General features: G+C 53.1%; 2 protein-coding genes across 9 annotated transcripts in view; one reads left to right on the top strand and one right to left on the bottom strand.

The window, feature by feature from the left end:
* Positions 1–23,505, top strand: part of PTPN23 (protein tyrosine phosphatase non-receptor type 23) — a 32,748-nt gene extending 9,243 nt beyond the window's left edge. The window contains exons 2-25 of one of the 4 annotated variants that reach the window (XM_017855706.1): positions 6,545–6,619; positions 14,778–14,905; positions 15,132–15,208; positions 15,876–15,925; positions 16,042–16,173; positions 16,451–16,531; positions 16,606–16,737; positions 16,823–16,870; positions 17,238–17,294; positions 17,398–17,456; positions 17,631–17,710; positions 17,823–17,937; positions 18,016–18,081; positions 18,460–18,605; positions 18,891–19,202; positions 19,278–19,432; positions 19,526–19,677; positions 19,764–19,943; positions 20,037–21,768; positions 21,864–22,048; positions 22,168–22,272; positions 22,354–22,492; positions 22,585–22,698; positions 22,777–23,505. In XM_017855706.1, the coding sequence (XP_017711195.1) occupies positions 6,545–6,619; positions 14,778–14,905; positions 15,132–15,208; positions 15,876–15,925; positions 16,042–16,173; positions 16,451–16,531; positions 16,606–16,737; positions 16,823–16,870; positions 17,238–17,294; positions 17,398–17,456; positions 17,631–17,710; positions 17,823–17,937; positions 18,016–18,081; positions 18,460–18,605; positions 18,891–19,202; positions 19,278–19,432; positions 19,526–19,677; positions 19,764–19,943; positions 20,037–21,768; positions 21,864–22,048; positions 22,168–22,272; positions 22,354–22,492; positions 22,585–22,698; positions 22,777–23,256 (4,800 nt within the window). In that variant the 3' untranslated portion in view covers positions 23,257–23,505. Of the gene's footprint in view, positions 1–6,544; positions 6,620–13,861; positions 13,964–14,777; positions 14,906–15,131; positions 15,209–15,875; positions 15,926–16,041; positions 16,174–16,450; positions 16,532–16,605; positions 16,738–16,822; positions 16,871–17,237; positions 17,295–17,397; positions 17,457–17,630; positions 17,711–17,822; positions 17,938–18,015; positions 18,082–18,459; positions 18,606–18,890; positions 19,203–19,277; positions 19,433–19,525; positions 19,678–19,763; positions 19,944–20,036; positions 21,769–21,863; positions 22,049–22,167; positions 22,273–22,353; positions 22,493–22,584; positions 22,699–22,776 lie in introns of those variants that run through there. The other 3 variants (XM_017855703.1, XM_017855704.1, XM_017855705.1) reach the window with 3 other exon arrangements.
* Positions 23,506–23,770: 265 nt separating this feature from the next.
* Positions 23,771–27,698, bottom strand: part of SCAP (SREBF chaperone) — a 76,947-nt gene continuing 73,019 nt past the window's right edge. For 4 of the 5 annotated variants that reach the window (XM_017855707.1, XM_017855708.1, XM_017855709.1 and 1 more), the window contains 7 exons: positions 26,999–27,521; positions 26,817–26,902; positions 25,149–25,231; positions 24,882–25,048; positions 24,627–24,707; positions 24,236–24,442; positions 23,771–24,155 (listed from right to left, as the gene is read on the bottom strand). In XM_017855707.1, the coding sequence (XP_017711196.1) occupies positions 23,910–24,155; positions 24,236–24,442; positions 24,627–24,707; positions 24,882–25,048; positions 25,149–25,231; positions 26,817–26,902; positions 26,999–27,521 (1,393 nt within the window). In that variant the 3' untranslated portion in view covers positions 23,771–23,909. The remainder of the gene's footprint in view (positions 24,156–24,235; positions 24,443–24,626; positions 24,708–24,881; positions 25,049–25,148; positions 25,232–26,816; positions 26,903–26,998; positions 27,522–27,698) is intronic. The other variant, XM_017855712.1, reaches the window with a different exon arrangement.

Genomic DNA, 27,698 nt, shown 5'->3' with positions numbered 1-27,698 from the left:
AAAAAAAAAAAAAAAAAAAAGAGTTTGAGACCAGCCTAGTCAACATGGCAAAACCCATCTCTACTAAAAATACAAAAATTAGCCGGGTATGGTGGCAGGTGCCTGTAGTCCCAGCTATTTGGGAGGCTTAGGCGGGAGAATTGCTTGAACCTGGGAAGTGGAGGTTGCAGTGAGCTGAGATTGCGCCCTTGTACTCCAGCCTGGGCGACAGAGCAAGACTCCATCTCAAAAAAAATTAGTTGGGCATGGTGGCACACACCTGTAGTCCTAGCTACATGAGAGGCTGAGGTGGGAAGATCACTTGGAGTTTGAGGCTGCAGTGAGCTGTGATAGTACCAGTGTACTCCAGCCTGCCTGACAGAGCAAGACCATTTCTAAAAAATAAAAATAAAAAACAAAAAACCAAGCCCAGATTTCACAGCATCTCAGGGGTACTGTTTCCTACTTGTAATCTGGTAACTCCTTTCTTTTCTTTTTCCCCTCGGTGGCTCTGATCCCTGGACGTGCCCTCTCTGAGAGCTCTCCACGGGTCTTCTCTTACTCCTTCAGAAAAGGATCCCCAGCTACTTCAAAGCCTGGCTGTTTTTGGAGGTTCTGTGGTCTTCCTCCCATTAGTGTGTAGAGAAAGAACCTGTGGTTCTTTCTCCTGGTCTGCTGCTGGGCCTGCCTTCTCAGGCTCCTTTGGAGCTTCATACTCCTTACTAGACTGTTTGGAGTTCTGCGGAGTCCCAGACCATAGCGAAATTGGGACACGGTCTCTGTCCCTTACTCCAAGAAATTCACCCAGCCTCTTTCTTCTTTTTTAGTGGAGGAGTGATCAGCAGTCACAGAGGATTTTGTTAGGGTTTTAAAATATCCTTTTGCTTCTAACAGGTTCCAAATAATAATAATAACATAAATATCCTGGCTGCTCCACTGACTCATTGTGTGGCCAGGGATTCATTTTCTGTGCCTGTTTTTCAGAGTTGTTTGTAAGAACCATATTTTTAAAAAAGAGAAATGCTTTGGGAGGCTGATGTGGGACGATTGCTTGAGCTCAGGAGTTTGAGACCAGACTGGGCAACATAGTGAGACCCCCGTCTCTACAAAATTTAAAAAAAGTCTGGGTGTGATGGCTCGTGTCTGTAATCCCAGCACTTTGGGAGGCTGAGGCAGAGGATTGCTTGAGGCTAGAAGTTCCAGACCAGCCTGGGCAACATAGCAAGACACTATCTCTACAGAAAATTAGCTGAGTATGGTAGCATGTGCCTGTAGTTCCGGCTGCTTGGAAGGCTGAGGCAGGAGGATTACTTGGACCCAAGAGTTTGAGACTACAGTGAGCTATGGTTGCAGTACCACTGTAACTCTAGCCTGGGCAACAGAACGAGACCTTGTCTCAAATAAAATAAAAAAAAAAATAAATAAAAAAATAAAAAATATATTTTAAATAGAAATGGATTGGTCTAATATGGAAAGAACATGGGCTCTGGAGCCCAAATGCCTGGGTTTCAATCATATCCCCATCAGTTATTAGCACAGTGACCTTGGTGAATACCCTCTTTGCCTCAGTTTCCTCATTTCCTCATCTATAAAGTAGTGATGATAATAATGTCTACCTCTTAGGGTTGTTGAAAGGACAGAGTGATTACTAGGCACTTAGCACAGTGCCTGGCTTATGGGAGGTTCTCAGTAAGCATCTGCTGCTGATCTTACAGGAGGACCAAGATGAGACTCAGATAGAATGTGACCTCTAGGCATGATTTGCTAGGCGTGGGAGCAGCATCTTTCTGTCACCATTGTGTGAACAGCAGGGTCAGATGTTTCTAGTGATATCACGGGAAGCCTTGTTTCTAGGACATAGGAGTCTCATGTCCATCTGATTCCTTTGGCCTCTATCCCACGAGACCTCTGAGCTACACTTTTACTCATTATCTCTAACCTAAAAGGGTGGGCAAAACCTCTTACTGCAAGCGGGTTAACCACAGAACATTCTCTCATATAGTCAAGTTTTACCTCATAGCTTAGGCCACATTTAAAAAATTAGTTATTTTTGAGACAGTGTCACACTCTGTCACCCAGGCTGGAGTGCAGTGGCACAGTCATGGTTCACTGCAACCTTGAACTCCTGGTGCCAAGCAGTCCTCTCACCTCAGCCTCCCAACTGACCAAGAGTATAGGTGTACACCACCACACCTGGCTAATTTTTGTGCTTTTTGTAGAAATGGGGTTTCACCATGTTGCCCAGGCTGGTCTTGAACTCCTGGGCTCAAATGATCTGCCCACTTCGGCCTCCCAAAGTGCTGGGATTACAGGCACGAGCCACTGTGCCTGGCCTATTTTTATTTTTTAATACAGACAGGGTCTCACTCTGACACCCCAGCTGAAGTGAAGTGGTGCCATCATAGCTCACTGTAGCTTCAAACTCCTGAGCTTAAGCAGTCCTGCCTCAGCCTCCCAACTAGCTGAGACCACAGGCATGCAGCACCACTCCTGGCTAATTTAAAAATTTTTTTTCATAGAGATAGGGGTCTCGCCATATCGCCCAGGCTGGTCTGGAACTCCTAGCCTTAAGTGATCCACCCCAGCCTACCAAAGTGCTGGGGTTACAGACATGAGCCATCATGCCCAACCCAAGGCCACTTTTAATAGTTGTGTTTTTGTTGTTGTTGTTGTCATTGTTTTTGAGGGAGTGAGTGGAGAGGGGGTTGAGTTGGATAGAGCAGAGTAAGGATTGTTAAGTGCCTTTCAGCTCCCTAAAGTTCTTGGTAAATCCTTATGTTGGTGCATAGTTGCAAATTTCTAGGGGGATTTATTTCATGGCTTTTATCATATTCTCAAAGGACCCACAAAAGGCTAAAAACCGCTGACAGGGGAAAGTGGTGTTCAGATACCATTTAGCTCTTTAGCAACTCTTAAGGCATTTGCTTTTCAAATTTCAAACATATAGAAAAGTTGGAAGAATAATGCAGTGCTCGCCCAAATTCTCACTATCTAGTTTTTTGGTTTTGTTTTGTTTTGTTTTTAGAGACGGGATTTACTCCATGTTGACCGGGCTGGACTTGAACTGCTAGGCTTAAGTGATCCTTCTGCCTCAGCCTCTGGAGTAGCTGAGACTACAAGTGTGCGCTGCACCTGGCTGATTCATTTTTTAATTTTTGTAGAGATGGGATTTATTGTTATGTTGCCCAGTCTGGCCTTGAACTCCTGGGGTCAAGTGATCCTCTGACCTCGGCCTCCCAAAGTGCTGGAATTACAGGTGTGAAGCACTGCACCTAGCAGGTTACCTAGTTTTTTGTTTTTTGTTTTTTGTTTTGAAACAGTCTTGCTCTATTGTCCAGGCTGGAGGGCAGGGGCGTGATCTCGGCTCACTGCAAGCTCCGCCTCCCGGGTTCACGCCATCCTCCTGCCTCAGCCTCCTGAGTAGCTGGGACTACAGGTGCATGTTGCCATGCCCGGCTAATTTTTTGTATTTTTAGTAGCGACAGAGTTTCACCATGTTAGCCAGGATGGTCTCGATCTCGTGACCTTGTGATCTGCCTGCCTTGGCCTCCCAAAGTGCTGGGATTATAGGCCTGAGCCACTGCGCCTGGCTTTTTTTTTTTTTCTTTTTAAGATGGAGTCTTGCTCTGTGGCCAAGGCTGGAGTGCAGTGGTACAATCTCAGCTCACTGCAACCTCCCCGTCCTGAGTTCAAGCTATTCTCCTGTCTCAGCCTCCCGAGTAGCTGGGATTACAGGTACCCACCACCACACCTGGCTAATTTTTGAATTTTTAGTAGAGATGGGTTTCATCATGTTGTTCAGGCTGGTCTCGAACTCCTGACCTCCAGTGATCCACCCACCTTGGCCTCCCAAAGTGCTGGGATTACAGGCATAAGCCACTGTCCCCAGCTACCTAGTTTTGATAGATGTATTTCACCATATTTGTGTTCTCTCCAGATAGATAAATAGATAGAGATCCCACAAGCCCTTTGAAAGTAAGTTTTGGACGTCACTTTTCCTGGACACATCTCAGCACGTTTTTCCTGAGAGTGAGGACATTCTCCTACACAATCACAATATTATTATCATACCTAAGAAAATCTACCATAATTTTCCCCTATCTTTTATGACTTTTCTGTTTGCAGACTCAGATCCAGTTGGGGTTCTCATATTGCATTTAGTTGTGTAGTGTCCCTTTAATCACTTATTTATTTATTTATTTATTTGGAAATAGGCTGGAGTGTGCACACAGCTCACCACAGCCTCAACCTCCCAGGCTGATTATCCCACCTCACCCTCTTGAGTAGTTGGGACTACTCAAGAGTAGTGATACCTAGCTAATTTTTTTTTTTTTTTTTTAATTTGTAGAGATGGAGTCTCATAATGTTGTCCAAGCTGCTCTTGAACTCCTCGGCTCAACAATCCTCCCACCTCAGCCACCCAAAGTGCTGGGGTTACAGGCTTGAGCCACCATGTCCAACCTGTTTAATCATTGTTAATCTAGAATAGCCCACTGCTCAACCCCTCCTTTTAAATGACATTAAATTTTGAAGAGTGGGTTCATTGTTGCCCCATTTTCTTCATTTTTCTGAGTGTTTCCTTTTTGTGTTCATCTGTCCTCTGCATTTCCTGTAAAAGCAATAATTTGCTGAGTATACAACACATCTGATAAGGCCCCTACCATTCCTTAATGCTTATTGTTTGAGGTTGGGGTCACTGGCATGACCCTGCTGTCAGCACACAGTATGATGGAGGCATGTTTGGAATGTGAGCGGAACAGCAGCTAATATTCAAGGAAGTGACATTTCAGCTGAATCTTAGTAGAGAAGGTAGGAACAATGTAGATAAGCATTGATACCTAAGAGCAGTAATTCCCAAGTACTGTTGGCTGGTTGTCCCTGGGAGGTGCCAGAGGATAATCCTTGAAGGTTGTGGGGAGCAGGTTGTTTATTTTTGTTTATTTTTATAGAGACAGGTCTTGCTCTTTTGCCCAGGCTGATCTCCAATTCCTGGCCTTAAGTGATTCTCCCACCTCAGCCACCCAAAGTGTTGGAATTACACGCTTGAGCCACCTCACCCAGCCAGGAACAGGTTGTGCAGGGTCATAAACTCTGTGCCAAGATTAGATTTGGTCCTAGAGGCTATGGGAAGCTACTGCACACATTCTTTTTAGATTATACGTCATTTCGTGTCATATCACTGTCCTAAGATAAGCATGTTTTGGTCTATCTTCTCCCTAGGCGTGTATGTGTGTTTCTGAAGGATTTAAAGCTAGAAGTGACCTCAGAGTTGTGTTAGAAATAACAATTCTGGCCACTTGGTAAGGGACGGATTTTAGGGGGTGGATTGTCCAGGACAGAGGTGGAGAGAGAAAAGAACTTACGGACACAGGGACTTTCAGGAACTGAAACCAACAGGAGAACCAGGGTTACACTCAGAGGTTTGGGAAAGGGTTGCGTGGTGCTGTAATTAGCTCAGCTGTCACCTCCCTGCCATCTGTTCCTCTTCTCCCTTTGCTCACCAAGCAGATAGAAGCTGTCACACAGGCTTCCTGGTTCCCATGTGGCTGATTCCTTAGCCATGGTTCCTGGATCCTGGGAAGGGACCCCAGGAAAGATGGGTGGCCACACACATGGTGTGAGTGAGTGTGCTCCCAGACAGAGCAGGCTGCCTCATCTCAGCCTTTCCCAGCCGTCTCTCTCTCCACCTTGCAAACCTTGGTCATGGCCTTAAGGAGCCCTGTGAGGTGGGTATCAGTGCTCTTAGTGTTTGTGGCGTGAGTGGATCTGGCCCCTCCAGATTACTAGCCAAGACACCAGCAGCAAGTACTGCAACAGGGGCAGTTGTAGTTGCCTTAGTCTGGTGATCTGAGTTGAACAGGGGGCCCTTTGGGCTGAGCCTGTGCCTCCAGGCGGGTGTGTATGCTCATTGTCCAAGACAGTCTGCTTTGGAGGTGGTGAGTGCCACTGTGGACAGGCACTCGAGTGCTCTCTCTGATGTGGGTAGTGACCTCTCCTTCTCACCTTCTCCCACCTGGGCCATTCTCCTCACATAGCCGCAGGTCTTTCCTCACAGATGAGGACACTGCAGATCACATATTTCTATGCTATCCTTTCCCAGGCCAGGAGGATGGGTTGGTGAGAGAGGCTTTCTGTTCCCACTCTTGTTTGGTGCCTCTTGCCTGCACTTGCTATGAGCTTAAGGTTATGGTTGTGACCCCAAAATACAGCAGGGCGCAATCTTCTAGGGAGGCTTGAGTTTGTGACCCTTTCTGGAATCCTTACTCTAGGACCCCATTTCAGTCAGATGAGTTCCTTGGCTTCCTGACCTGGCAGACTCCTGGACTTTGTAGAGAGGCTGCATCATTAGGAGGACCTGCCAGAATGCTGGTGCTGGGTCAGGGCTCTCATGGTCAGCATTTTGGTGCTGCCTGTTTATTAAAGTCAAGTTCCTGGTGGTCCAGGAGACACGCTTATGGTTGTAGATCTGCAGTTAATCCTGAGCCCTGGTTGGTGCTTGCCCAGGACTCAGAGGGCGAGGCAGGGGTTTTCTCTGCCACTGGCTTATGTTCTTCTCTCTCTCTAGTTTGTCCTGAAGAATTATGGAGAGAACCCAGAAGCCTACAATGAAGAACTGAAGAAGCTGGAGTTGCTCAGACAGGTAGGAAGAGAGTATTGTTTTTTTATGCATGGGTAGACAGGATTGGTTTGATAGGGGGATAAAGAAACTGCCTAGGCTGGGCGCAGTGGCTCAACGCCTGTAATCCCAGCACTTTGGGAGGCTGAGGTGGGCAGATCATTTGAGGTCAGGAGTTTGAGACCAGCCTGACAAACATGGTGAAACCCCATCTCTACTAAAAATACAAAAATTAGGCAGATGTGGTGTCATGTGCCTGTAGTTCCAGCTACTCGGGAGGCTGAAGCAGGATAATTGCTTGAACCCAGGGGGTGGAGGTTGTAGTGAGCTGAGATCATGCCACTGCACTCCAGCCTGGGTGACAGAGCGAGACTCCATCTCAAAAACAACAAAAAAAGAAACCACCCAGCCCATTTCTAGCTTTTGACGTAAAGTGAAAGACAGCTAGACGTGGTGACTCACGCCTATGATGCCAGCACTTTGGGAGGCCAAGGCAGCAGGATCGGTCCCTCCTGGAGTTCAGGCCCAGGAGTTTGAGACCAAACTCAACATAGTGAGATCCTGTCTCTACAGGAAAAAAAAAAAAAAAATTAGCCAGGCATGATGGTGCACACCTGTGTCCGCAGCTACTCAGGAGGCTGAGGAGGGAAGATCACTTGATCCCAGGAGGTTGGGACTGCAGTGAGCCAACCATGTTCATACCATTGTACTCCAGCCTGACTGACAGAGTGAGATCCTGACTGTTTAGAAAACAAAACAAAACAAAAAAAGTGAAAGATGAGTGACTCTTCCTTTCACTTAAACACTTAAGAGACTATTGTAAGGTTATTAATTGGCCTAATTTCCATATTATTGTGTCTCAAGGAATAGGGAGGCCTGAGGAGAGGGAGAGAGACAGGAAAAGGCCAGCCAGTGAAGCAGCGATAACACACAGGACATTTATAAGTCTGCCGTCTTCTATGGGTGCAGTTCATGGCATCAAAAACAATTGCAATAGTAACATCAAAGATCTCCGATCACAAATCACCATAACAGATATACAATAAAAAACAGTTTGAAATATTGTGAGAATTACTAAAATATGACACAGAGTCATGAAATGAGTGCAGCTGCTGGAAAAATGGTGCCGACAGGCCTGTGTGATGCAGAGTTGTCACAAACCTTCAGTCTGTAAAAAACACAGCACCTGCTAAGTGCAATAAAATGAGGTATGCTGTATTTTTCCCTAATTATTGTATGTACTATTGGATAACAACATGTTTTCCCTTATATTTTTGTTAGAAGTCTGAGAGTCTGCACTGGCATGGCTGAGCTTGAGTATCAGTGATGTAGATACATGCCATAGAAATCAGTGGCTGTTAGTGTTTTCTTATCTGTCATGAACCACATACCAATCCTTGCAATAACCCAGCAGTATTAGCAACTATTTTCAGTATACTACCCATCAGTAAATTTTTGGATATATTTTCATTTAGTCTCGTGGGTGAAGATATTTTCTTTTTTTGAGACCTAGTCTCACTGTGCCACCCAGGCTGGAGTGCAGTGGCACAATCTCAGCTCACTGCAACCTCCACCTCCCAGATTCAAGCGATTCTTCTGCCTCAGCCTCCTGAGTAGCTGGGACTATAGGTGCCCATCACCGTGCCCGGCTAATTTTTTGTATTTTTAGTAGAGACAGGGTTTCAACTTGTTGGCCAGACTGGTCTCGACCTCCTGACCTCAGGTAATCCACCTGCCTCGGCTTCCCAAAGTGCTGGGATTACAAAGGCGTGAGCCACCGCGCCCGGCCTGGGTGAAGATATTTTCTATGTCAGTTATTCAAAGTTAGTACAAGGCAGGTGGATTGGGAGGCTGAGGCAGGTGGATCACTTGAAGTCAGGAGTTTGAGACTAACCTGGCCAACATGGCGAAACCCCTCTCTACGAAAAATACAAAAATTAGTCGGGCATGGTAGCAGCACATGCCTGTAATCCCAGCTACTAGGGAGGCTGAGGCAGGAGAATTGCTTGAACCCGGGAGGCAGAGGTTGCCGTGAGCCAAGATTACACCACTGCACTCCAGCCTGGGCGACAGAGCAAGATTCTGTCTCAGAAAAGAAAAGCTAGAAATTACTACATTTAGTGAGGAAGCCATGTGAAAAAGCTGAGATAGGCCAAAAGCTAGGCCTCTTGCACCAGATCACCAAGTTAGGAATGCAAAGAAAAAATTCTTGAAGGAAATTAAAAAAGAATCGAATGATGTCATATTTCTGGATATCAGATTTTCCCCCTTTCCCCGGAATGTGCTAGTTTTGTTTTGTGTTTTGATTGTTGTAGGCTACCCCTGTGCCAAGAATCAGCCTGAAATGCAAACTTAAAGTTTTTTTGTTTTTTTCTTCCTGAGGCAGGGTCTCGTTCTGTCGTCCGGGCTGGAGTGCAGTGGCACAATCACGGCTCACTGCAGCTTCCGTCTCCCCAGTTCAAGCCATCCTCCCACCTCAGTCCCTAGGTAGCTGGGACTACAGGTGCACACCACCGCATCCAGCTACTTTTTAAATTTTTTGTAGAGATGGAGTTCCCCTCTGTTGCCCAGGCTGGTCTCAAACTCCTGGGCTCAAGTGATCTTCTGGCCCCAGCCTTCCAAAGTGTTGGGATTAAAGGCGTGAGCCGCAGCACCCGGCCTTGTAAACTTAAGGTCTTCACAGGTCTTTTCTGAGCCTGTACCATTCCCTGCACATGTGCAGTGACTTTCTCATTTCCCCTATATATGTGGTTGCTTTTGAACATCTTACTCTTCAGTGTCTGCCTCCCAAAGGAGGAAAAGGACAAAAATGAAGAAAGGAAAAGATGCCAGGCCTTTAGATCCCTTGGAAGTTACTTCAGCTAGGGGTGGAGAAGCTTACAGCCATGGAGGGAGGTGCAGTAGTGGAGGAGCTGCCTCTTTCTCTGTACCTCTGTGATCAGAAGCAGCAATCAGCAAGATCTCCTGTATTTGGAGTACAGAGTCCTTTTTGTCCATGCTGGCTCCCACAAGCTGCTCCTGGAACTGGTGCACAGCTACCTCCCAGGTGCTGGGGGTGGGGGATGGGTGACTGCTACTATGGTAGGGGCTGAAATTGACCAAAATTAATGGCAATAAACTGCACTGTCAAAGCCTTCCCCTAGAAGTTGCAAGCCTTCAGCAGACTCCAGAGTTAAGTCAGATTCTGCCAGTGCAGCTAGTCTTGGTGGGGAGACAGATTTCTGATGCTTCTTATGCTGTCTTCTCAGAACCCTCCTCATAAATTGAATCTTTAAAAAGGGTTTATTTGAACAAAGTTTGAAAACCAGTGAGATAATCTTAGCCCCTAGGACAACCATCATTTTGCACACACAGGCATACACTATACACAAGGACGCAACACACCCTAGAAGGAGCATTACCACCAATCTCCAAAGCGTCCTCTGAGACATATCCTCCAAAGCATAAGGCAGGCAACCTGCACAGAGCAACGGGCTGGGTAGAGCAGCCCCTGAGAGAGCTGTGAGCCAGCAGCTTTCAGACCTGTGCTTTTCCAGCGCAAAAAAGGCTCACACAAGGCCATCTGGGGTAGCCACTTCCCCTTCCTGGGACTTGGTTTAATTTATCCCAGCAATGTGCGAGTTGGACTAGATCACTTTTTTTTGTTTTTGTTTTTAAAGACAGAGTCTCACTCTGTCGCTCAGGCTGGAGTGCAGTCTATCTCGGCTCATTGCAACCTCTGACCCCTGGATTCAAGCGATCCTCCTACCTCAGCCTCCTGAGTACCTGGGACTACAAGTATGCACCACCAGGCATGGCTAATTATTGTATTTTTAGTAGACGTGGAGTCTTGTATATTCCCCAGGCTGGTCTTGAACTACTGGCTTCAAGCAATCCTCTGCCTCAGCCTCAGAAAATGCTGGGATTACAGGCGTGAGCCACCATGCCTAGTCTTGATGACTGTTCCTTAAACTTGTGAAACCCCAGAACAAATTTTCTTACATAGGACACTGATAATAATCTTTCAGTGAAAAAGTTATTGGAAGCTTTAGGCAATCCTCTTTCCCTCATCTGAACCTCAGTTTCCTCATCTGTAAAACCAGGGTTTGAATAGTTGTTTCTAAGAAGACTTTCCCTTTGACACTCTGGAGTACATTCTTGGCTCTGTGATTACAGGGAATAAAACTGACAGGTGCAGGGGATGCTGTGGGGGTGTCACAGCATCAAGCTGTCTCTCAGACTCCTCTGTGCAGCTCTCTGCAGCACGTCTGAGAGTCTGACAGACCAGGCTACAACCACAGGGGGCTGCATTCTTGGGTGGATTAAAGGGTACAGGTGATCTCTTGGATCTGGAGGGGAGATTGCTTCTGTTGTTTCCCAAAGATGGTTTTAGGAAGTACAAAACAAATTTTATTTTATTTTATTATTTATTTATTTTTGAGACCGAGTTTTCCTCCTGTTGCCCAGGGTGGAGTGCAATGGCAAAACCTCGGCTCACCACAACTTCTGCCTCCAGGGTTCAAGCGATTCTTCTGCCTCAGCCTCCCAAGTAGCTGGGATTACAGACATCCACCACCATGCCCAGCTAATTTTGTATTTTTAATAGAGACGGGGTTTCTCCATGTTGACCAGACTGGTCTCAAACTCCCGACCTCAGGTTATCTGCCCACCTTGGCCTACCAAAGTGCTGGGATTACAGGTGTGAGCCAATGTGCTCGTCTTATTTTTTTATTTTATTTTATTATTATTTTTTGAGATGGAGTCTCTGTCATCCAGGCTGGAGTGCAGTGGTGCGATTTGGCTCACTGCAAGCTCCACCTCCCAGGTTCATGCCATTCTCCTGCCTCAGCCTCCCAAGTAGCTGGGACTACAGGCACCCGCCACCATACCCACCTTATTTTTATATTTTTAGTAGAAACGGGGTTTCACCTTTTTTGTCAGGATGGTCTCAGATTGAGACCACCTGACCTTGTGATCTACCCACTTTGGCCTCCCAAAGTGCTGGGATTACAGGCGTGAGCCACCGTGCCTGGCCTTTTACTTTTTGAGATAGGGTCTCACTCTGTTGCCCAGGCTGAAGTGCAGTGGCATGATCATGGCTCACTGTAGCCTCCACCTCCCAGGCTCAATCACTTCTCCCCCTTCCCAAGCCTGTAGTCCTAAGTAGCTGGGACTATAGGTGTGCATCACTGCACCTTGCCAATTTTTGTATTTTTTGTAGAGGTGGAGTCTCGCCATGTTCCCCAGGCTGGTCTCAAAATCCTGGGCTCAAGCAGTCCTCCCACCTTGGCCTCCCAAAGTGCTGGGATTACAGGCATGAGCCATCATGCCCAGCCAAGGTTTTTAAATATTTTTATATGTGCTACTTTAGTGAGTATTGAAAAAAACTGTGTGGCTAGTGCATCACACCTGTTATTTTAGAGCTGTTATTGCTTAGGATGTGGCTCTTGATTTTAAAAATGGGTTGCTTAAAGAAAAATGTTAAGTACAAGTGGTATTTGGATATGGCAGAGGTCATGATGGAGGGGTATGATAAGAATGACTAGATTTGAGAAGCACTGCCCTAATGCTGTGAGCTGTGGCTGTGACATGCCTTATCCTTGCACTGGGCATTCTAGAGTCCTCACCACCAGGGAGATTATCATCGCTGTTTAAAGAAGAGACTGAGTTTCAGAGTCTCCCAGGATACTGCTGGGAAGTGGTGTAGAGTACAACTGGAGCCTGACTCTTCTGTTCTGCTGTCCCCAGGGTGTACGTACCCCTTCTGAGAGCATCCCTGCCGGCAGCTCAGAGCTGAGCTCCCAGAGTGGAGTGTCCTGGAGGATTTCTTCTGGCTAAGTCCTAGTGAGGGGCTCTGGTCCTCTGCAGGGGGCTGAGGGCAGACAGATGTCAAGCCATCCCCCTCGCTGTGCACCTGCTCCTTGGAGGGTGTATTGTTTGCTTTTCTGTTTGTTTAAGTAGAGGGTTCATTTTTTTTTGTTGTTTCCCCCCAAAATAAGAATAGCTCTGTTGTTTATCATAAATATTGAAAATGTTTAATATAAAGAATACATAAACAATATGAAGAATTAAATGCATGTCTCTGTCAGATGTATATCCATCTATTTATTTATAATTATTATTTTTTGAGACCGAGTCTCACTCTGTCACCCAGGCTGGAGTGCAGTGGTGCGATCTCAGCTCACTGCAACCTCTGCCTGCCGGATTCCAGTGATTCTCCTGCCTAAGCCTCCTGAGTAGCTGAAATTACAGGTGTGCACCACCATGCCTGGCTAATTTTTGTGTTTTTAGTAGATACAGCGTTTCACCACATTGCCCAGGCTGGTCTCGAACTCCTGGGTTCAAGTGATCCACCCGCCTAGGCCTCCCAAAGTGTTGGGATTATAGGCATGAGCCACCTCGCTCAGCCATATGTATCTATTTATATAGAATAAGATAAATTACTTAAATCCTGTCATCCTGAGATAATCACGGTTAACATTATGGTATACAATCTTCTGAATCTTCTTTTTGTTTATGTACCTATTTGTGGTTTTTTGTTTGTTTTTTCTTTTGAGACAGAGTTTTGCTCTTGTTGCCCAGCCTGGAGTGCAATGGCATCTCAGCTCACTGCAACCTCCGCCTCCTGGATTCAAGCGATTCTCCCGCCTCAGCCTCCTGAGTAGCTGGGATTACAGGCATGCACCACCATGCCCGGCTAATTTTTGTATTTTTAGTAGAGATGGGATTTCACCATGTTGGCCAGGCTGGTGTTGAACTCCTGACCTCAGGTGATCCGTCCATCTTGGCCTCCCAAAGTGCTAGGATTACAGGCGCGAGCCACCTTGCCTGGCCTATGTACCTATTTGGATATGGATGTCAGTATTTGTATGATTCCATCTGTTACATTCTTTTTTTTTTTTTTTTTTTTTGCCCAATAACATGCCATAGGCCTCTTAACATATGAATAACTAGAGACTCTTGTCTTTAGTTTTCACGGCTGCACAATATTCTCTTGTGAGGCGCCTTGACATAATTAATTTAAAACAGTCCTCTTTAATGGGAATCTTGGCGGGTATCCAGTTTTGCCTTTTTGTTTTTTTTGAGAGACAGAGTCTTGCTTCATCACCCAGGCTGGAAAATGGTGGCACAACCATAGCTCACTGCAGCCTTAACCTCCCAGGCTCAACCAATCTTTTCCCGTCAGCCTCCCAAGGAGCTGGGACTAAAGGCATCATCACACCTAGATAATTTTTAAAATTCTTTTTTGTTGAGACAGGGTCTTGCTACATTGCCCAGACTGGTATCTAACTCCTGGCCTCAAGCGATCCTCCCACCTTGGCCTCCCAAAATGCTGGGACCACATATGTGAGCCACTGCACCTGATCTGGAGTCCAGTTTTTGACCCTGGTAATAATGCTGTGATAAATATCCTTGCATTTATATCCAAGCATTTACTTTCCTGGATGTCTGTTACTGTAAACTGTGAGATACAGAACTGTGGGTCACGCTGAGTGGCAGCTCACGCCTTTCATCCCAGTACTTTGGGAGGTGGAGGTGGGAGGATCACTTGAGCCCAAGAGTTTGAGAACAGCCTGGGCAACATGGCAAAACCCCGTCTCTATTAAAAACAAAAAACTGTGGGCCAAAAGTTAAGTACAGTAAAAAACTGAAAACGTTGCAAATTGCTTTTCAGATATTTGAGATGGGCTGGGCACAGTGGCTCACACCTGTAATCCCAGCACTTTGGGAGGTTGAGGTGGGTGGATCACAAGGTCAGTTGTTCGAGACCAGCCTGGCCAAAATGGGGAAACCCCGTCTCTACTAAAAATACAAAAATTAGCCAGGCATGGTGGCGTGTACCTGTAGTCTCAGCTAATAGGGAGGCTGAGACAGGAGAATTGCTTGAACCCAGGAGGTTGCAGTGAACACTGTATTCTAGCCTGGGTGACAGAGTGAGACTCCGTTTTTTGTTTTTTGTTTTTTTCCTTAAAAAAAAAAAAAGAAAAACTACGTGGGATGGATTCAGTCGGCCAGCTGCCAGCCCTGGCTTGTGGAATGGTTTGTTGAACGACTATAGGTGTAGCCATGGACTTTTTGGGATCCCTTGGCATGTGCAGTCGGCCAGCTTTGATGCGTTTTCCTGGCATTTGTGGGTTAGCTGGCCTGCCTGTCCACTGCCCCATATGACAACAGGCCTGCTTCTCCCATCCTGCCCCTCCAGAATGCTGTCCGTGTCCCACGAGACTTTGAGGGCTGTAGTGTCCTCCGCAAGTACCTCGGCCAGCTTCATTACCTGCAGAGTCGGGTCCCCATGGGCTCGGGCCAGGAGGCCGCTGTCCCTGTCACCTGGTGAGAGCCCCAGGGAGGGCTGGAGGATCCCGGGGGGGAGTCTGGGTGGTGGGGGTGCTCCTCCCCTCCCTTCCCCCTTCTCCTTGCTGCATAGGATGGGGAATGGCCTCGTATGGTCCCCCTAGGCCTCCCCACAACCCCACACTGGAGTAGTTAGTCCCCTTACCTAATCTCAGGGCCCTGGCCAGTTCCTGCCCTCGAGATAACTGGGGTGCCATGTCTGCAGGACAGAGATCTTCTCAGGCAAGTCTGTGGCCCATGAGGACATCAAGTACGAGCAGGCCTGTATTCTCTACAACCTTGGTGAGCTGATCCCTTCCCCATGGCCCTACTCCCCAGTCCTGCCAGCCTAGGTTTCAGCTCTTCAGATGGCCACGAAGGCAGTGGGCTGATAAAGGGAGAACTCCAGGATTCCCGCCCCTCCACTGACTTCCCTACAGCCCTGCCAGCTGCTCTGCTGTTTTCTGGGCTGGGCCCCTGGGGAGCCTCTGCTGGGGCGAGGTTCTACTGGGCTGGTTGCCACACAGAGTTGCCACTGTGTGCTCTGGCTGGGAGAGATGGCCTTTCTTCTTTGACTGGACAGCCCCTCCCCACTGTGGTTTTGGGCTGCTTCAGGAAGGAGAAGAGCAAGGCTGGCCTCAGCTTGCCCTGCTAGTCAGCCTTAGCCTGGCTCAAGGCAGAAGCTTGGGGAGCCCCAGAGTTCTGTGCAAACATCCCTGAAGCTTCAAGATTGGACCCCTTGGACAGGAGCCCTTCCATCCTCTGCCAAATGCAGAGCAGGAGACTGCAGACTGGGCAGAACTTCTGAGTTTCGCTGTTCCCTCCAGCTTGGGTGTCCTTGGACTCATTGCCCTGGTTCTCAGAGCCCTGTTTTCCTGACTGTGGATGACAACAGTACCCCTTCTGCCTCACCTTTACATGGGTGTGAGCAGCCCCAGGCCCCCTAACACTGTGTCTCCTCCCTCCCCAGGAGCACTGCACTCCATGCTGGGGGCCATGGACAAGCGGGTGTCTGAGGAGGTGAGGAGAGGGGCAGTAGTGGAACATGTGGACATACCAGGGAGGGGCAGCCTCCCAGTTATGGATGAATCCTGACCCATGGAGTGGACACAGGCCATCCTCCCACTCCCTCCCAGGGCATGAAGGTCTCCTGTACCCACTTCCAGTGCGCAGCCGGCGCCTTCGCCTACCTGCGGGAGCACTTCCCTCAAGCCTACAGCGTCGACATGAGCCGCCAGATCCTTACTCTCAACGTCAACCTCATGCTGGTGAGGAGGTGCCCTGGTTGGAGTGGAGTTGAATCCAGGGAAGGGCATGGCTGGGGAGGGGGCAGTTGGGCCTGGGTCCTGGACCAGGCCATGTGCCGATGGCAGTGAGGGACAAGCAGGGGGCCTTGGCTTTGTTGAATCCAGGAGCACAGTGGTGCTGCTTGGCATGGGGTCAGCTGGGGGAGAGGGCAGTGAAGAGGGATCCCTCAGTCTGCCCCTGGGGAAGGGGAAGGGGAAGGCTTTGGGTGAGTGAGGGACACCTCATGTGTCTCCCCAGGGCCAGGCTCAGGAGTGCCTCCTGGAGAAGTCGATGTTGGACAACAGGAAGAGCTTTCTGGTGGCCCGCATCAGTGCACAGGTAGGGACGGGGCTGATGGGAGGCCTTCGTTTTACTGTTGATCCCCCACTCACTGAGCCCCACCCTGTCCCCAGGTGGTAGATTACTACAAGGAGGCATGCCGGGCCTTGGAGAACCCTGACACTGCCTCACTGCTGGGCCGGATCCAGAAGGACTGGAAGAAGCTTGTGCAGATGAAGATCTACTACTTTGCAGCCGTGGCTCATGTGAGGGCCTGGGGCCCCAGGGTGGGGCGGGGCTGAGTGGCCACAGCTCAGGAAGCAAGTCATGGCGTCTCTTCTTCTTTCCCAGCTGCACATGGGAAAGCAGGCTGAGGAGCAGCAGAAGTTCGGGGAGCGGGTGAGTGAGCTGCAGCAAGGAGGGGACTGGGGACCGATAGCAGCCTTCAGTGAGATGCTGGTGTGCTCCCGTTCCTTACACACCAGGGGGTGGCCTTCTCTGTCTCACGCTGGCCACCACCTGCTGCAGGCCTGGTGTCTTAAGTGTTGTCCCATCTGTGCAGCCCTCGTCCCTTGGAGTCTGAGGAGGTGGGGCAGGCTCCCCACAGAGCGGGTGGCTGGGGCAGGGCGTGGTGCTGCTCCTGGCTGCCTCCTGAGCTGCTTGTCATCTGATGGGTCACCTGATGGAAAGGCAGGGCCGGGTGGGAGGCAGGAGTAGGGGTCCAAGCAGAGGAGGACAGAGCAGGCTTTCCTGCCACTCTCCACAGGTTGCGTACTTCCAGAGCGCCCTGGACAAGCTCAATGAAGCCATCAAGTTGGCCAAGGTAAAGCTGAGGAAGGCCTTGCTGCCCCTCAGACCCCTGAGAGGGTGTCCTGGTGCCAGCCTTGGTTGGTGCTAAGACCCCACCCCTGTCCCTAACCCCACAGGGCCAGCCTGACACGGTGCAAGATGCGCTTCGTTTCACTATGGATGTCATTGGGGGAAAGTGAGTCTGTGGGGGTGGCCCTGGTTCCCTCTTTTTGTGAAGGGTGCTGTGCCTCTGCTGGCATCTTTGGGAGGAAGCCTTCAGTGCCAGAGAGCGATGTCCCACATGGGAAGTAGGTTCTGGATCTCCACTGACACCCCGTGACTGCCCACTCCCCCTGCTTCTGACCCCCAGGTTCAATTCTGCCAAGAAGGACAACGACTTCATCTACCATGAGGTTGTCCCAGCATTGGACACCCTTCAGCCTGTAAAAGGTCGGGGAGCTGAGAGGTGGGGGCAGAGGTGACGGTGGGGTGGAGACAGGACACAGGAGGCTGCCTCAAGGACTCTGCATGGGCCTGATCTCCACAATTTCCACCTCGCCAGGAGCCCCCTTGGTGAAGCCTTTGCCAGTGAACCCCACAGACCCAGCTGTTACAGGCCCTGACATCTTTGCCAAACTGGTACCCATGGCTGCCCACGAGGCCTCGTCACTCTACAGGTGGGTGGAAGGTGGAACAGAGGGAGGCTGGGTGTCTGGAGATGTAGGTCTCCAGCAAATGCCGTGTTGCTTCTGCAGTGAGGAGAAGGCCAAGCTGCTCCGGGAGATGATGGCCAAGATTGAGGACAAGAATGAGGTCCTGGAGTGAGTGTGGGACTTGGGCCGGGAGGCGGAGGCGGAGGCAGGCGGCACTTCCCGGGGCTCTGGGAACCCCAGGGCTGCCTATGCTGGGAGAGGAATTAAATGTCCGTTCCGAACAGGTTTCCCAACGCTGCCTTCCCGCCCAGGGTGGGAAGGAGTCATGTCTTGGGAGGAGGAGGTGCCTTCTGTCCCACTGTTTACAGCAGTGCCCTGGGCATGTTCTGTGAGACCAGGCCAGACCTGGTAGTAGGGGTCCGAGGTCACAATTTGCTCTCTGCTGAGACCTCAAATTCAGTGGTGGGGCTTGCCCTAGCGGCTCCTTTGACATGGTCAGAGTTGGATCAGTACCCAGCACCCACCTGGCCCTGTTGCCCCCCACAGCCAATTCATGGATTCAATGCAGTTGGATCCCGAGACCGTGGACAACCTTGATGCCTACAGCCACATCCCACCCCAGCTCATGGAGAAGTGTGCGGCCCTCAGCGTCCGGCCCGACACTGTCAGGAACCTTGTCCAGTCCATGCAAGGCGAGTAAGGGGCAGAGCAAGCAGGTGGAGGGGAGTGTGGAGGTCATCTGCTGTGGCCTCCTCCATGTCTCTGGTCACCAAGGATGGAGGCTGCACCCCTCTAGGCCCTGGCTTGGGTATCCATGCCCACTCCTCTGGATCAGCATACCTCATGCACCCTGCTCAGTGTACGCTGGACCTCACTCAAGCCCTGACCTGAGGGGGCGGTTCTGTCTCTTTGGGGAGGGGCCCATGGGTGCTCAGTCAGCCTGCCTCAGGGGCTGCCTCTACAATCCACACCCCCAGTGCTGTCAGGTGTGTTCACGGATGTGGAGGCTTCCCTGAAGGACATCAGAGACCTGCTGGAGGAGGATGAGCTACTAGAGCAGAAGTTTCAGGAGGCGGTGGGCCAGACGGGGGCCGTCTCCGTCCCCTCCAAGGCTGAGCTGGCAGAGGTGAGGCGAGAATGGGCCAAGTACATGGAAGTCCACGAGAAGGCCTCCTTTACCAACAGTGAGCTGCACCGTGCCATGAACCTGCACGTCGGCAACCTGCGCCTGCTCAGCGGGCCACTTGACCAGGTCCGGGCTGCCCTGCCCACACCAGCCCTCACCCCAGGTGAGCCCCACCCGACCCCATTGGGAGACTTGAGCTGGGGGTTTCTCTGGCCTCACTGACCACTGTTGCCCACAGAGGACAAGGCTGTGCTGCAGAACCTAAAGCGCATCCTGGCCAAGGTGCAGGAGATGCGGGACCAGCGTGTGTCCCTAGAGCAGCAGCTGCGTGAGCTTATCCAGAAAGATGACATCACTGCCTCACTGGTCACCACAGAGCACTCAGAGATGAAGGTGGGCTGAGTGAGCAGGGTGGAGGGACTCTGGGCCCCACCCTTAGGAGTCGAGGCCCTGAGTGTCCATCCCCGGCCCCCACCCCTCCCTCAGAAGCTGTTCGAGGAGCAGCTGAAAAAGTACGACCAGCTGAAGGTATACCTGGAGCAGAACCTGGCCGCCCAGGACCGTGTCCTCCGCGCACTGACAGAGGCCAACGTGCAGTACGCAGCCGTGCGGCGGGTACTCAGCGACCTGGACCAAAAGTCAGTGCCCAGTCCTCTGCTCTTGTCTGGAGCCGCCTGGAGCCCACCCCCGTGGTTCACCTGGAGCTGACCCTTCTGCCCACCAGGTGGAACTCCACGCTGCAAACCCTGGTGGCCTCGTATGAAGCCTATGAGGACCTGATGAAGAAGTCACAGGAGGGCAGGGACTTCTACGGAGACCTGGAGAGCAAGGTGGCTGCTCTGCTGGAGCGCACACAGTCTACCTGCCAGGCCCGCGAGGCTGCCCGCCAGCAGCTCTTGGACAGGTTCGTGTGGCCCTGGGGCTGTGGTGCGGCTTGGGTCCAGACAGGCTGTGGTGATAGGAGCCTGACCCCACTTCTTCCCTGCCTGTCCCACAGGGAGCTGAAGAAGAAGCCGCCGCCACGGCCCACAGCCCCAAAGCCACTGCTGCCCCGCAGGGAGGAGAGTGAGGTGATGGAAGCAGGAGACCCCCCCGAGGAGCTGCGTAGCCTTCCCCCTGACATGGTGGCTGGCCCACGACTGCCCGACACCTTCCTGGGAACTGCCACCCCGCTCCACTTTCCTCCCAGCCCCTTCCCCAGCTCCACAGGCCCAGGACCCCACTATCTCTCAGGCCCCTTGCCCCCTGGTAGCTACTCAGGCCCCACCCAGCTGATACAGCCCAGGGCCCCAGGGCCCACTGCAATGCCCGTAGCACCTGGGCCTGCCCTCTACCCAGCCCCTGCCTACACGCCGGAGCTGGGCCTTGTGCCCCGATCCTCCCCCCAGCATGGTGTGGTGAGCAGTCCCTATGTGGGGGTAGGGCCGGCCCCACCAGTTGCAGGTCTGCCCTCCGCCCCACCTCCTCAATTCTCAGGCCCCGAGCTGACCATGGTGGTTCGGCCAGCCACCACCACGGTAGACAGCATCCAGGCGCCCATCCCCAGCCACACAGCCCCACGGCCAAACCCCACGACTGCTCCTCCCCAGCCTCGCTTCCCAGTGCCCCCACCACAGTCTCTGCCCACGCCTTACACCTACCCCGTAGGGACCAAGCAACCCGTCCCAGCCCAGCACCACTTCTCTCCTGGGATCCCTGCAGGTTTTCCAGCCCCGAGGATTGGGCCCCAGCCCCAGCCCCAGCCTTCACGAGCATTTGGGCCTCAACCCCCACAGCAGCCCCTTCCACTCCAGCATCCGCACCTCTTCCCAACCCAGGCCCCAGGACTCCTACCCCCACAGTCCCCCTACCCCTATGCCCCTCAGCCTGGGGTTCTGGGGCAGCACACCCAGCTCTACCCAGGTCCTGCTCAAGACCCTCTGCCAGCCCACTCAGGGGCTCTGCCTTTCCCCAGCCCTGGGCCCCCTCAGCCTCCCCATCCCCCCCTGGCATATGGTCCTGCCCCTTCTACCAGACCCATGGGCCCCCAGGCAGCCCCTCTTACCATCCGAGGGCCCTCACCTGCTGGCCAGCCCACCCCCAGTCCCCACCTGGTGCCTTCACCTGCTCCATCTCCAGGGCCCGGTTCTGTGCCCCCTCGGCCCCCAGCAGCAGAACCACCCCCTTGCCTGCGCCGAGGCGCTGCAGCTGCAGACCTGCTCTCCTCTAGCCCGGAGAGCCAGCATGGCAGCACTCAGCCTCCTGGGGGTGGGCAGCCCCTGCTGCAGCCCACCAAGGTGGACGCAGCTGAGGGCCGTCGGCCGCAGGCCCTGCGGCTAATTGAGCAGGACCCCTATGAGCATCCTGAGAGGCTGCGGCAGTTGCAGCAGGAGCTGGAGGCCTTTCGGGGCCAGCTGGGGGATGTGGGGGCTCTGGACACTGTCTGGCGGGAGCTGCAAGATGCGCAGGAACATGATGCCCGAGGCCGTTCCATCGCCATCGCCCGCTGCTACTCACTGAAGAACCGGCACCAGGATGTCATGCCCTACGACAGTAACCGTGTGGTGCTGCGCTCAGGCAAGGATGACTACATCAATGCCAGCTGCGTGGAGGGGCTCTCCCCATACTGCCCGCCGCTAGTGGCCACCCAGGCCCCACTGCCTGGCACAGCTGCTGACTTCTGGCTCATGGTCCATGAGCAGAAAGTGTCAGTTATTGTCATGCTGGTTTCTGAGGCTGAGATGGAGAAGGTGAGAGAGGGGCTGGGTGCCCACGAGGGCAGTGTGGGGTGGCAGGGCAGGGGATCCTGGAAAACCAGCCCTGTCTTGGTTTGTCTGTCCCTCAGCAAAAAGTGGCACGCTACTTCCCCACTGAGAGGGGCCAGCCCATGGTGCACGGTGCCCTGAGCCTGGCATTGAGCAGCGTCCGCAGCACTGAAACCCATGTGGAACGTGTGCTGAGCCTGCAGTTCCGAGACCAGAGCCTCAAGCGCTCTCTCGTGCACCTCCACTTCCCCACTTGGCCTGAGTTGTGCGTCCACTGCTCTGGATGGTGGCTGGGGTGCTGTCCAGTCCTTGGTGCTGGGAGGGATGAGAGCCTCAGATCAGGCCTGGCTCATAGGCTCTTCCCCACCCCGTCCTGTCCCACAGAGGCCTGCCCGACAGCCCCAGCAACTTGCTGTACTTCATCCAGGAGGTGCACGCACATTACCTGCATCAGCGGCCACTGCACACGCCCATCGTTGTGCACTGCAGGTAGAGGGTGGGCCTGACAGTCTCTCTACGGGCTCTTGTCCTGGCCTCATTTCCCAGCCTCATACCCCCTTCTTGGCACAGCTCTGGTGTGGGCCGCACGGGAGCCTTCGCGCTGCTCTATGCAGCTGTGCAGGAGGTGGAGGCTGGGAATGGAATCCCTGAACTGCCTCAACTGGTGCGACGCATGCGGCAGCAGAGGAAGCACATGCTGCAGGAGAAGGTGAGGATCTGGGCAGGTGGGGCTGGGATGGGCCTTCTGTCCCTGGGTGACGGGCCCCTGCCTGGCTGACCTGGCCAAATGCACCTGTGCAGCTGCACCTCAGGTTCTGCTATGAGGCAGTGGTGAGACACGTGGAGCAGGTCCTGCAGCGCCATGGTGTACCCCCTCCATGCAAACCCTTGGCCAGCGCAAGCATCAGCCAGAAGGTGAGGAAGGTTCCCTGGAAGCTGCTGGGACAGCCACAACCTTGGGACTCCCTCTCCTCACCCACTCTGTCTTCTCAGAACCACCTTCCTCAGGACTCCCAGGACCTGGTCCTCGGTGGGGATGTGCCCATCAGCTCCATCCAGGCCACCATTGCCAAGCTCAGCATCCGGCCTCCTGGGGGATTGGAGTCCCCAGTTGCCAGCTTGCCAGGCCCTGCAGAGCCCCCAGGCCTCCCGCCAGCCAGCCTCCCAGAGTCTACCCCAATCCCATCTTCCTCCCCGCCCCCCCTTTCCTCCCCGCTGCCTGAGGCTCCCCAGCCTAAGGAGGAGCCACCAGTGCCTGAAGCCCCCAGCTCGGGGCCCCCCTCCTCCTCCCTGGAGCTGCTGGCCTCCTTGACCCCAGAGGCCTTCTCCCTGGACAGCTCCCTGCGGGGCAAGCAGCGGATGAGCAAGCAGAACTTTCTGCAGGCCCATAACGGGCAAGGGCTACGGGCCACCCAGCCCTCTGACGACCCCCTCAGCCTTCTGGATCCACTCTGGACACTCAACAAGACCTGAACAGGTTTCGCCTACCTGGTCCTTACACTACATCATCTCTCATGCCCACCTGCCCACACCCAGCAGAGCTTCTCAGTGGGCACAGTCTCTTACTCCCATTTCTGCTGCCTTTGGCCTGCCTGGCCCAGTCCGCACCCCCGTGGGGTGGAGATGTACTGCAGGCTCTGGGTCAGGTTCTGCTCCTTTATGAGACCTGACATTTTTCAGCTCTTTGCTATTGAAATAATAAACCACCCTGTTCTGTGGCCAGTGTCTGAGTCTGCCCATTGCTGCCTCAGCTCTAGTAGCACTGGCAGGAACTTAGCACCTTTCATGGATAACAGGATGGTACCAAACTGTTACACTACCAGGACAGTTCTTTAAGGGTCCTGCAGTTCTGGCTTGCTCATCCTCCCCGCTTTGCTACCCATGCCATGCTGTATGTTTCCTCAGCAGCTCTGAGGAGGGTCCAGGCAGAGTGTGTGCACAAACAATTCCAAGAGAGACAAGTAGCTCCCAAAGTGCCTGACAGATGTGGTTTTTTAAAAAAGTTTAATATTACAGTCAGGAGGCAGCAGCTGGAAGATACTCGGCTCTTTCCCCCAAGTCCAGGTTCAGTGCATTGGCCCCCACACAGCCCCCCAGACCCCTGCCTGGGCAGGGAGGCCCCATGCTCAGTCCAGCTTCTCCAGCACAGAGGGCACATACACCAGGCTGAGCTCACTGCCAAAGTTGCAGACAATGGCAGCGTTGTCCAGCACCAGGATCTGGCGGGCAGGCTGGGCCTCACTGTTCTTCCCCAGGTAGACTGTCTGTAACAGGTCCCCGTAGTTTAGGTCCCAAAAGGAGACACAGCCTTGGCCGCCGGTCACCAGCAGGTTGTCTGAGATGACACCCAAGCTTGCACCACAGCCCAGATCCTGGAGGCAAGGACATGACAAGCTCAGTCCTGAGTCCTTCCCTAAAATCCCAAGAATCCTATGATCCCCACTCCCTCTACCTGCTGAATGGAGTAGAACTTGATGCCTGTGCTGCGGTCCCAGATGCTGATGAGGTCATCCAGGCCACTGCTGATGACACAGGAGGTGGTACAGGTGAGGGAGGTGACATCCCCACGGTGAGCAAACACGTGGCTAACCCGGCTGCCAGTCAGTACATCCCACAGGCAGATGGCCCCATCTTGTCCTCCACTGGCCAGCACCATGGTCTGGGGAAACAGGCCAGGGGAGCGGGGTCACTGTGGTGGAGTACCTCTGTCAAAAAAATGGTGTTCCTGTGCCCTGGTGAGTGGGGCCCTGACTCTGCTTCCTGGAAGGGGCCCAGCTCCCAGGAGTCAGCAAACATGGGCCACAGGCTCTGTACCCCCCTACCCCCCCTTGCAGGCCCCTCACCTGGTCAATGTACACAGTCGTGATGGCCCCTGAGTGGCCCTGAAGGGTGAAGAGGCAGCACGAGTCCTCCAGACGGAATACCTGTGACAGGGATGGACCTCAGGTTCTGGTCTCTGGGATTTTCCAAGTTATACTTTGGCCAGGAAATGCCCTCTGTCCTTCACCAGGACTCCTCCAGCCTCTCCCTGACGAATGCATCAGGCTCCCACCCTGCACCAGGCCACTCCAGCACTCAAGAGACGAGACAATACTCACTCTCAGCGTGTGGTCTTGACTCCCAGTCACCAAGCGCCCGGCAGCGGCTTTCAGGGCTGTGATGGGTTTTTGGTGTGCACAGGGCACTGTGTGGGTCAGGCGACAGGCCACTGTGTCGCTGCTGCTGTACACTGGAGAGGCAGGGGAACTGCCCCGACCTGGGGTCCCTGAGGACAAAAGGCCAAGTGAAGGATCTCTGAGAAGGCAATGGGCAGACGGCCCCTACACATCCAAGTGTGAACACCTGCCCGCCCCAGGCCCTCTGACCTCTAAACTGCAGGGGGCTGAGGGCAGTGTGGGTCTCCAAGGAGAAGAAATCAAGCGAACCATTGAGCCGCGCAGCCACAATCCTGGAAGAGAAGAACAGCTGCCAGGGGCCTCTCCCTTAGAGCCCCAATCCTGGGGCTGAGCATGTGGGCACAAGAGAGATAAAGGGCCAGTTCAAGAAGGGACAGGAGGGACATGGCCAAGAGGAAAGCACATGGTGCCAGAACAGATGCTGGAGCCAGAGGGCAACTCCAAATATTAACCTCCTTGTGCCTCAGTTTGTCTGCAAAATGGGGATAAGAGTACCCACCTCACAGGATGGTCATGAGAATCAAGTGAGCTAACATGTGTAAGGTGGTACCTGGTGAATGTCACATAAGTTTGTAAATTAAAAACAAGCGGAGGGCTCCATGTAGCCTGGAGCTGAAGGGAAGGCTGCTGAGGGGAAACAGGATGCAGGGTGGGCTATGTTGGGCGTTGTGGAAGCCTGCATTCTCCATCACATAAAAGCAGCTTCAACCCAATCACATCCCACACCAATTCCTTTTTCCACAAAGAAACAAGAATTTTTTTTTTTGCTTTCCAAAATTCCTAGGTACAGTCTGACAGGCAGGGATGGGTATATTTGCCCAATAACCCCAAAGCCTCAAAGCAGGTGCCTTTTACTGTAGCGAAAGGCAATGCATGTCTACAGTCTCTGCCCATGAATTTGAAGGGCCACACCAGACCTGGGGGAGCCACAGTTGTATGATTGGAAGTGGGTGGACAAAGAGAGACCAGAGTCACCAGGAACCCTGAGGGTCAGGGCTGAGACCTGGGGGCTTTCCTTAAAGCTAAAACAAGCAGCAAAGGAGAACTTCCAAGAAGCACAGAGGGACCTGGTGAAATTGGCCAGGCTGGAGGAGAGGATGTCGGCCGAGGCCCATGGAGAACCCGTGCTGACAGGAATGACCGCAGCAGCCCACTGGCAGAAATTCACAGCACTAAGGGCAAGGGACGCCCCCTCCCCAAGGAAAAAGAAAGACTCCAGCTCTAGGTCAGATGGTGCTGCCACCAAGAGTCAAGGAGCCTTGGAGGAGGAGCCAGTGTGGGACAGACAGGCGAAGGCGTTCGGAAGAAGGCACCTGGCCATTGGGTGGAGACCCAGGTTCACCAGCTCGGAGGTGGGGCCAGAACCCAGGTGACTGAGACTCCCCAAGGAGTGTGCATGCAGACGAGCCCTGGGGACGCCCACAGCCAGCGGCTTGCTGAGGAGGGCAAGCACGACAGGACCAGGGAGAGCAGAGAACAGCCGCCAGCAGCCAAGGAGAAGAGGGTTCTGCAAGCGCACTTTCTGTTTCTGTAACTAAAAATGACAAGCTAATCAGAGAAACTGGCTTCATTGAGAAGGGTGTGAAAGGACAGGAGTGTATCACTCCCCACTGTCACTGCTTAAGGCCCCGGGAGGTCACCGTGTGCCAGGCCCAATTCCGAGCACGTCACACCCCTAACGCTTTTAATTGTTACCTTCCCATCCATGTGGACTGCCCTCTGCTCCAGGTGTGGGGCTGGTCACCAAGAAGGTCAATCGAAACATACAGTGCAGCAGTGGACGGGAACCAGGACTCGAGAATATGGCCTAGCCAACAAAGGCTGGGGACACTGGGGGCTGAGGCAGGCCACGCTCACCTTTTGTCCAAGAAGACCAGAGCGGTAATGCCTGAGGAGACCTCCTCGCTGCTGCAGCACAGCACCCCTTCAATGGCGTCCCACACCTATGAGTCCAGAGACTGTGAGCACCTGCCCACCAGAAAGGCCCACAATCCCCGGGGTGGACAGCCGCTCTGCCCACCTTTAGCCCCTCTGCCCACCTCCAGCCGGCCGCTGCTCCGCCCCACCACGATGAGGTGGCCCTGCAGCTCCAAGCTCCAGATGGAACCCTCCGCACTGGGGGCCCAGGCAAGGGAAGGGGAGCCTTTCTCAGGGGAGCCACCCTCGTCCTCAGGGGCCTGGGGCAGCACCGGCCCAGGCGAGGGTGGGCGCAGGGCTGGTGTGCAGACGGCTGCCAGCCCCTCCTCCTGGTACACCCGCTGCACCAGGCGGCTGAAGTCATAGCCTAGGGAGTCCCGAGCGCGGCCACAGACTGCCCGGTGCCGGGGCTCGGGCTGAGTGGGCTGTGAGGGCTGTGGCTGTGCTGAAAAGTTGGTGTCAATTAAGCAGGTGAGGTCAGGCTGGTCCCCGAAGAGGGAAGGCGGTGGAGGGTCCCGGGGGCGGTGTCTCAGGGGAGGGCTGTCCCCAGGCTCCTCTGGGCCAGCCTTCCCACCATCTGAAAGTCGTTCCCAGCTCTCCTGAGCCTCAAGCCCGCTGCCCATGCCACTGTCCCGGCGCTGCCTGCTGGGGGCCAGGACAGTGGAGTGAGAGGGGATGTAGGAGAAGGGGTGTGGGGGAAAGGGGAGAGGGTGAGAGGGGTAAATGAGGGGCCGTTAGAGGGGACAAGCGGAGAGGGTGCGGTGTGGGGTGGGAGCCTGGAGGGGTTGGGGATACGTCAGAGGGAGAAAGGAGGGGAGATAC

This window comes from Rhinopithecus bieti, unplaced genomic scaffold (genome assembly GCF_001698545.2).
Source record: "Rhinopithecus bieti isolate Rb0 unplaced genomic scaffold, ASM169854v2 scaffold_39746, whole genome shotgun sequence".
NCBI lineage: Eukaryota > Metazoa > Chordata > Mammalia > Primates > Cercopithecidae > Rhinopithecus > Rhinopithecus bieti.
The sequence above is the reverse complement of the archived record's forward strand: the minus strand, read 5'-3'. Positions and strand labels throughout refer to the sequence as shown.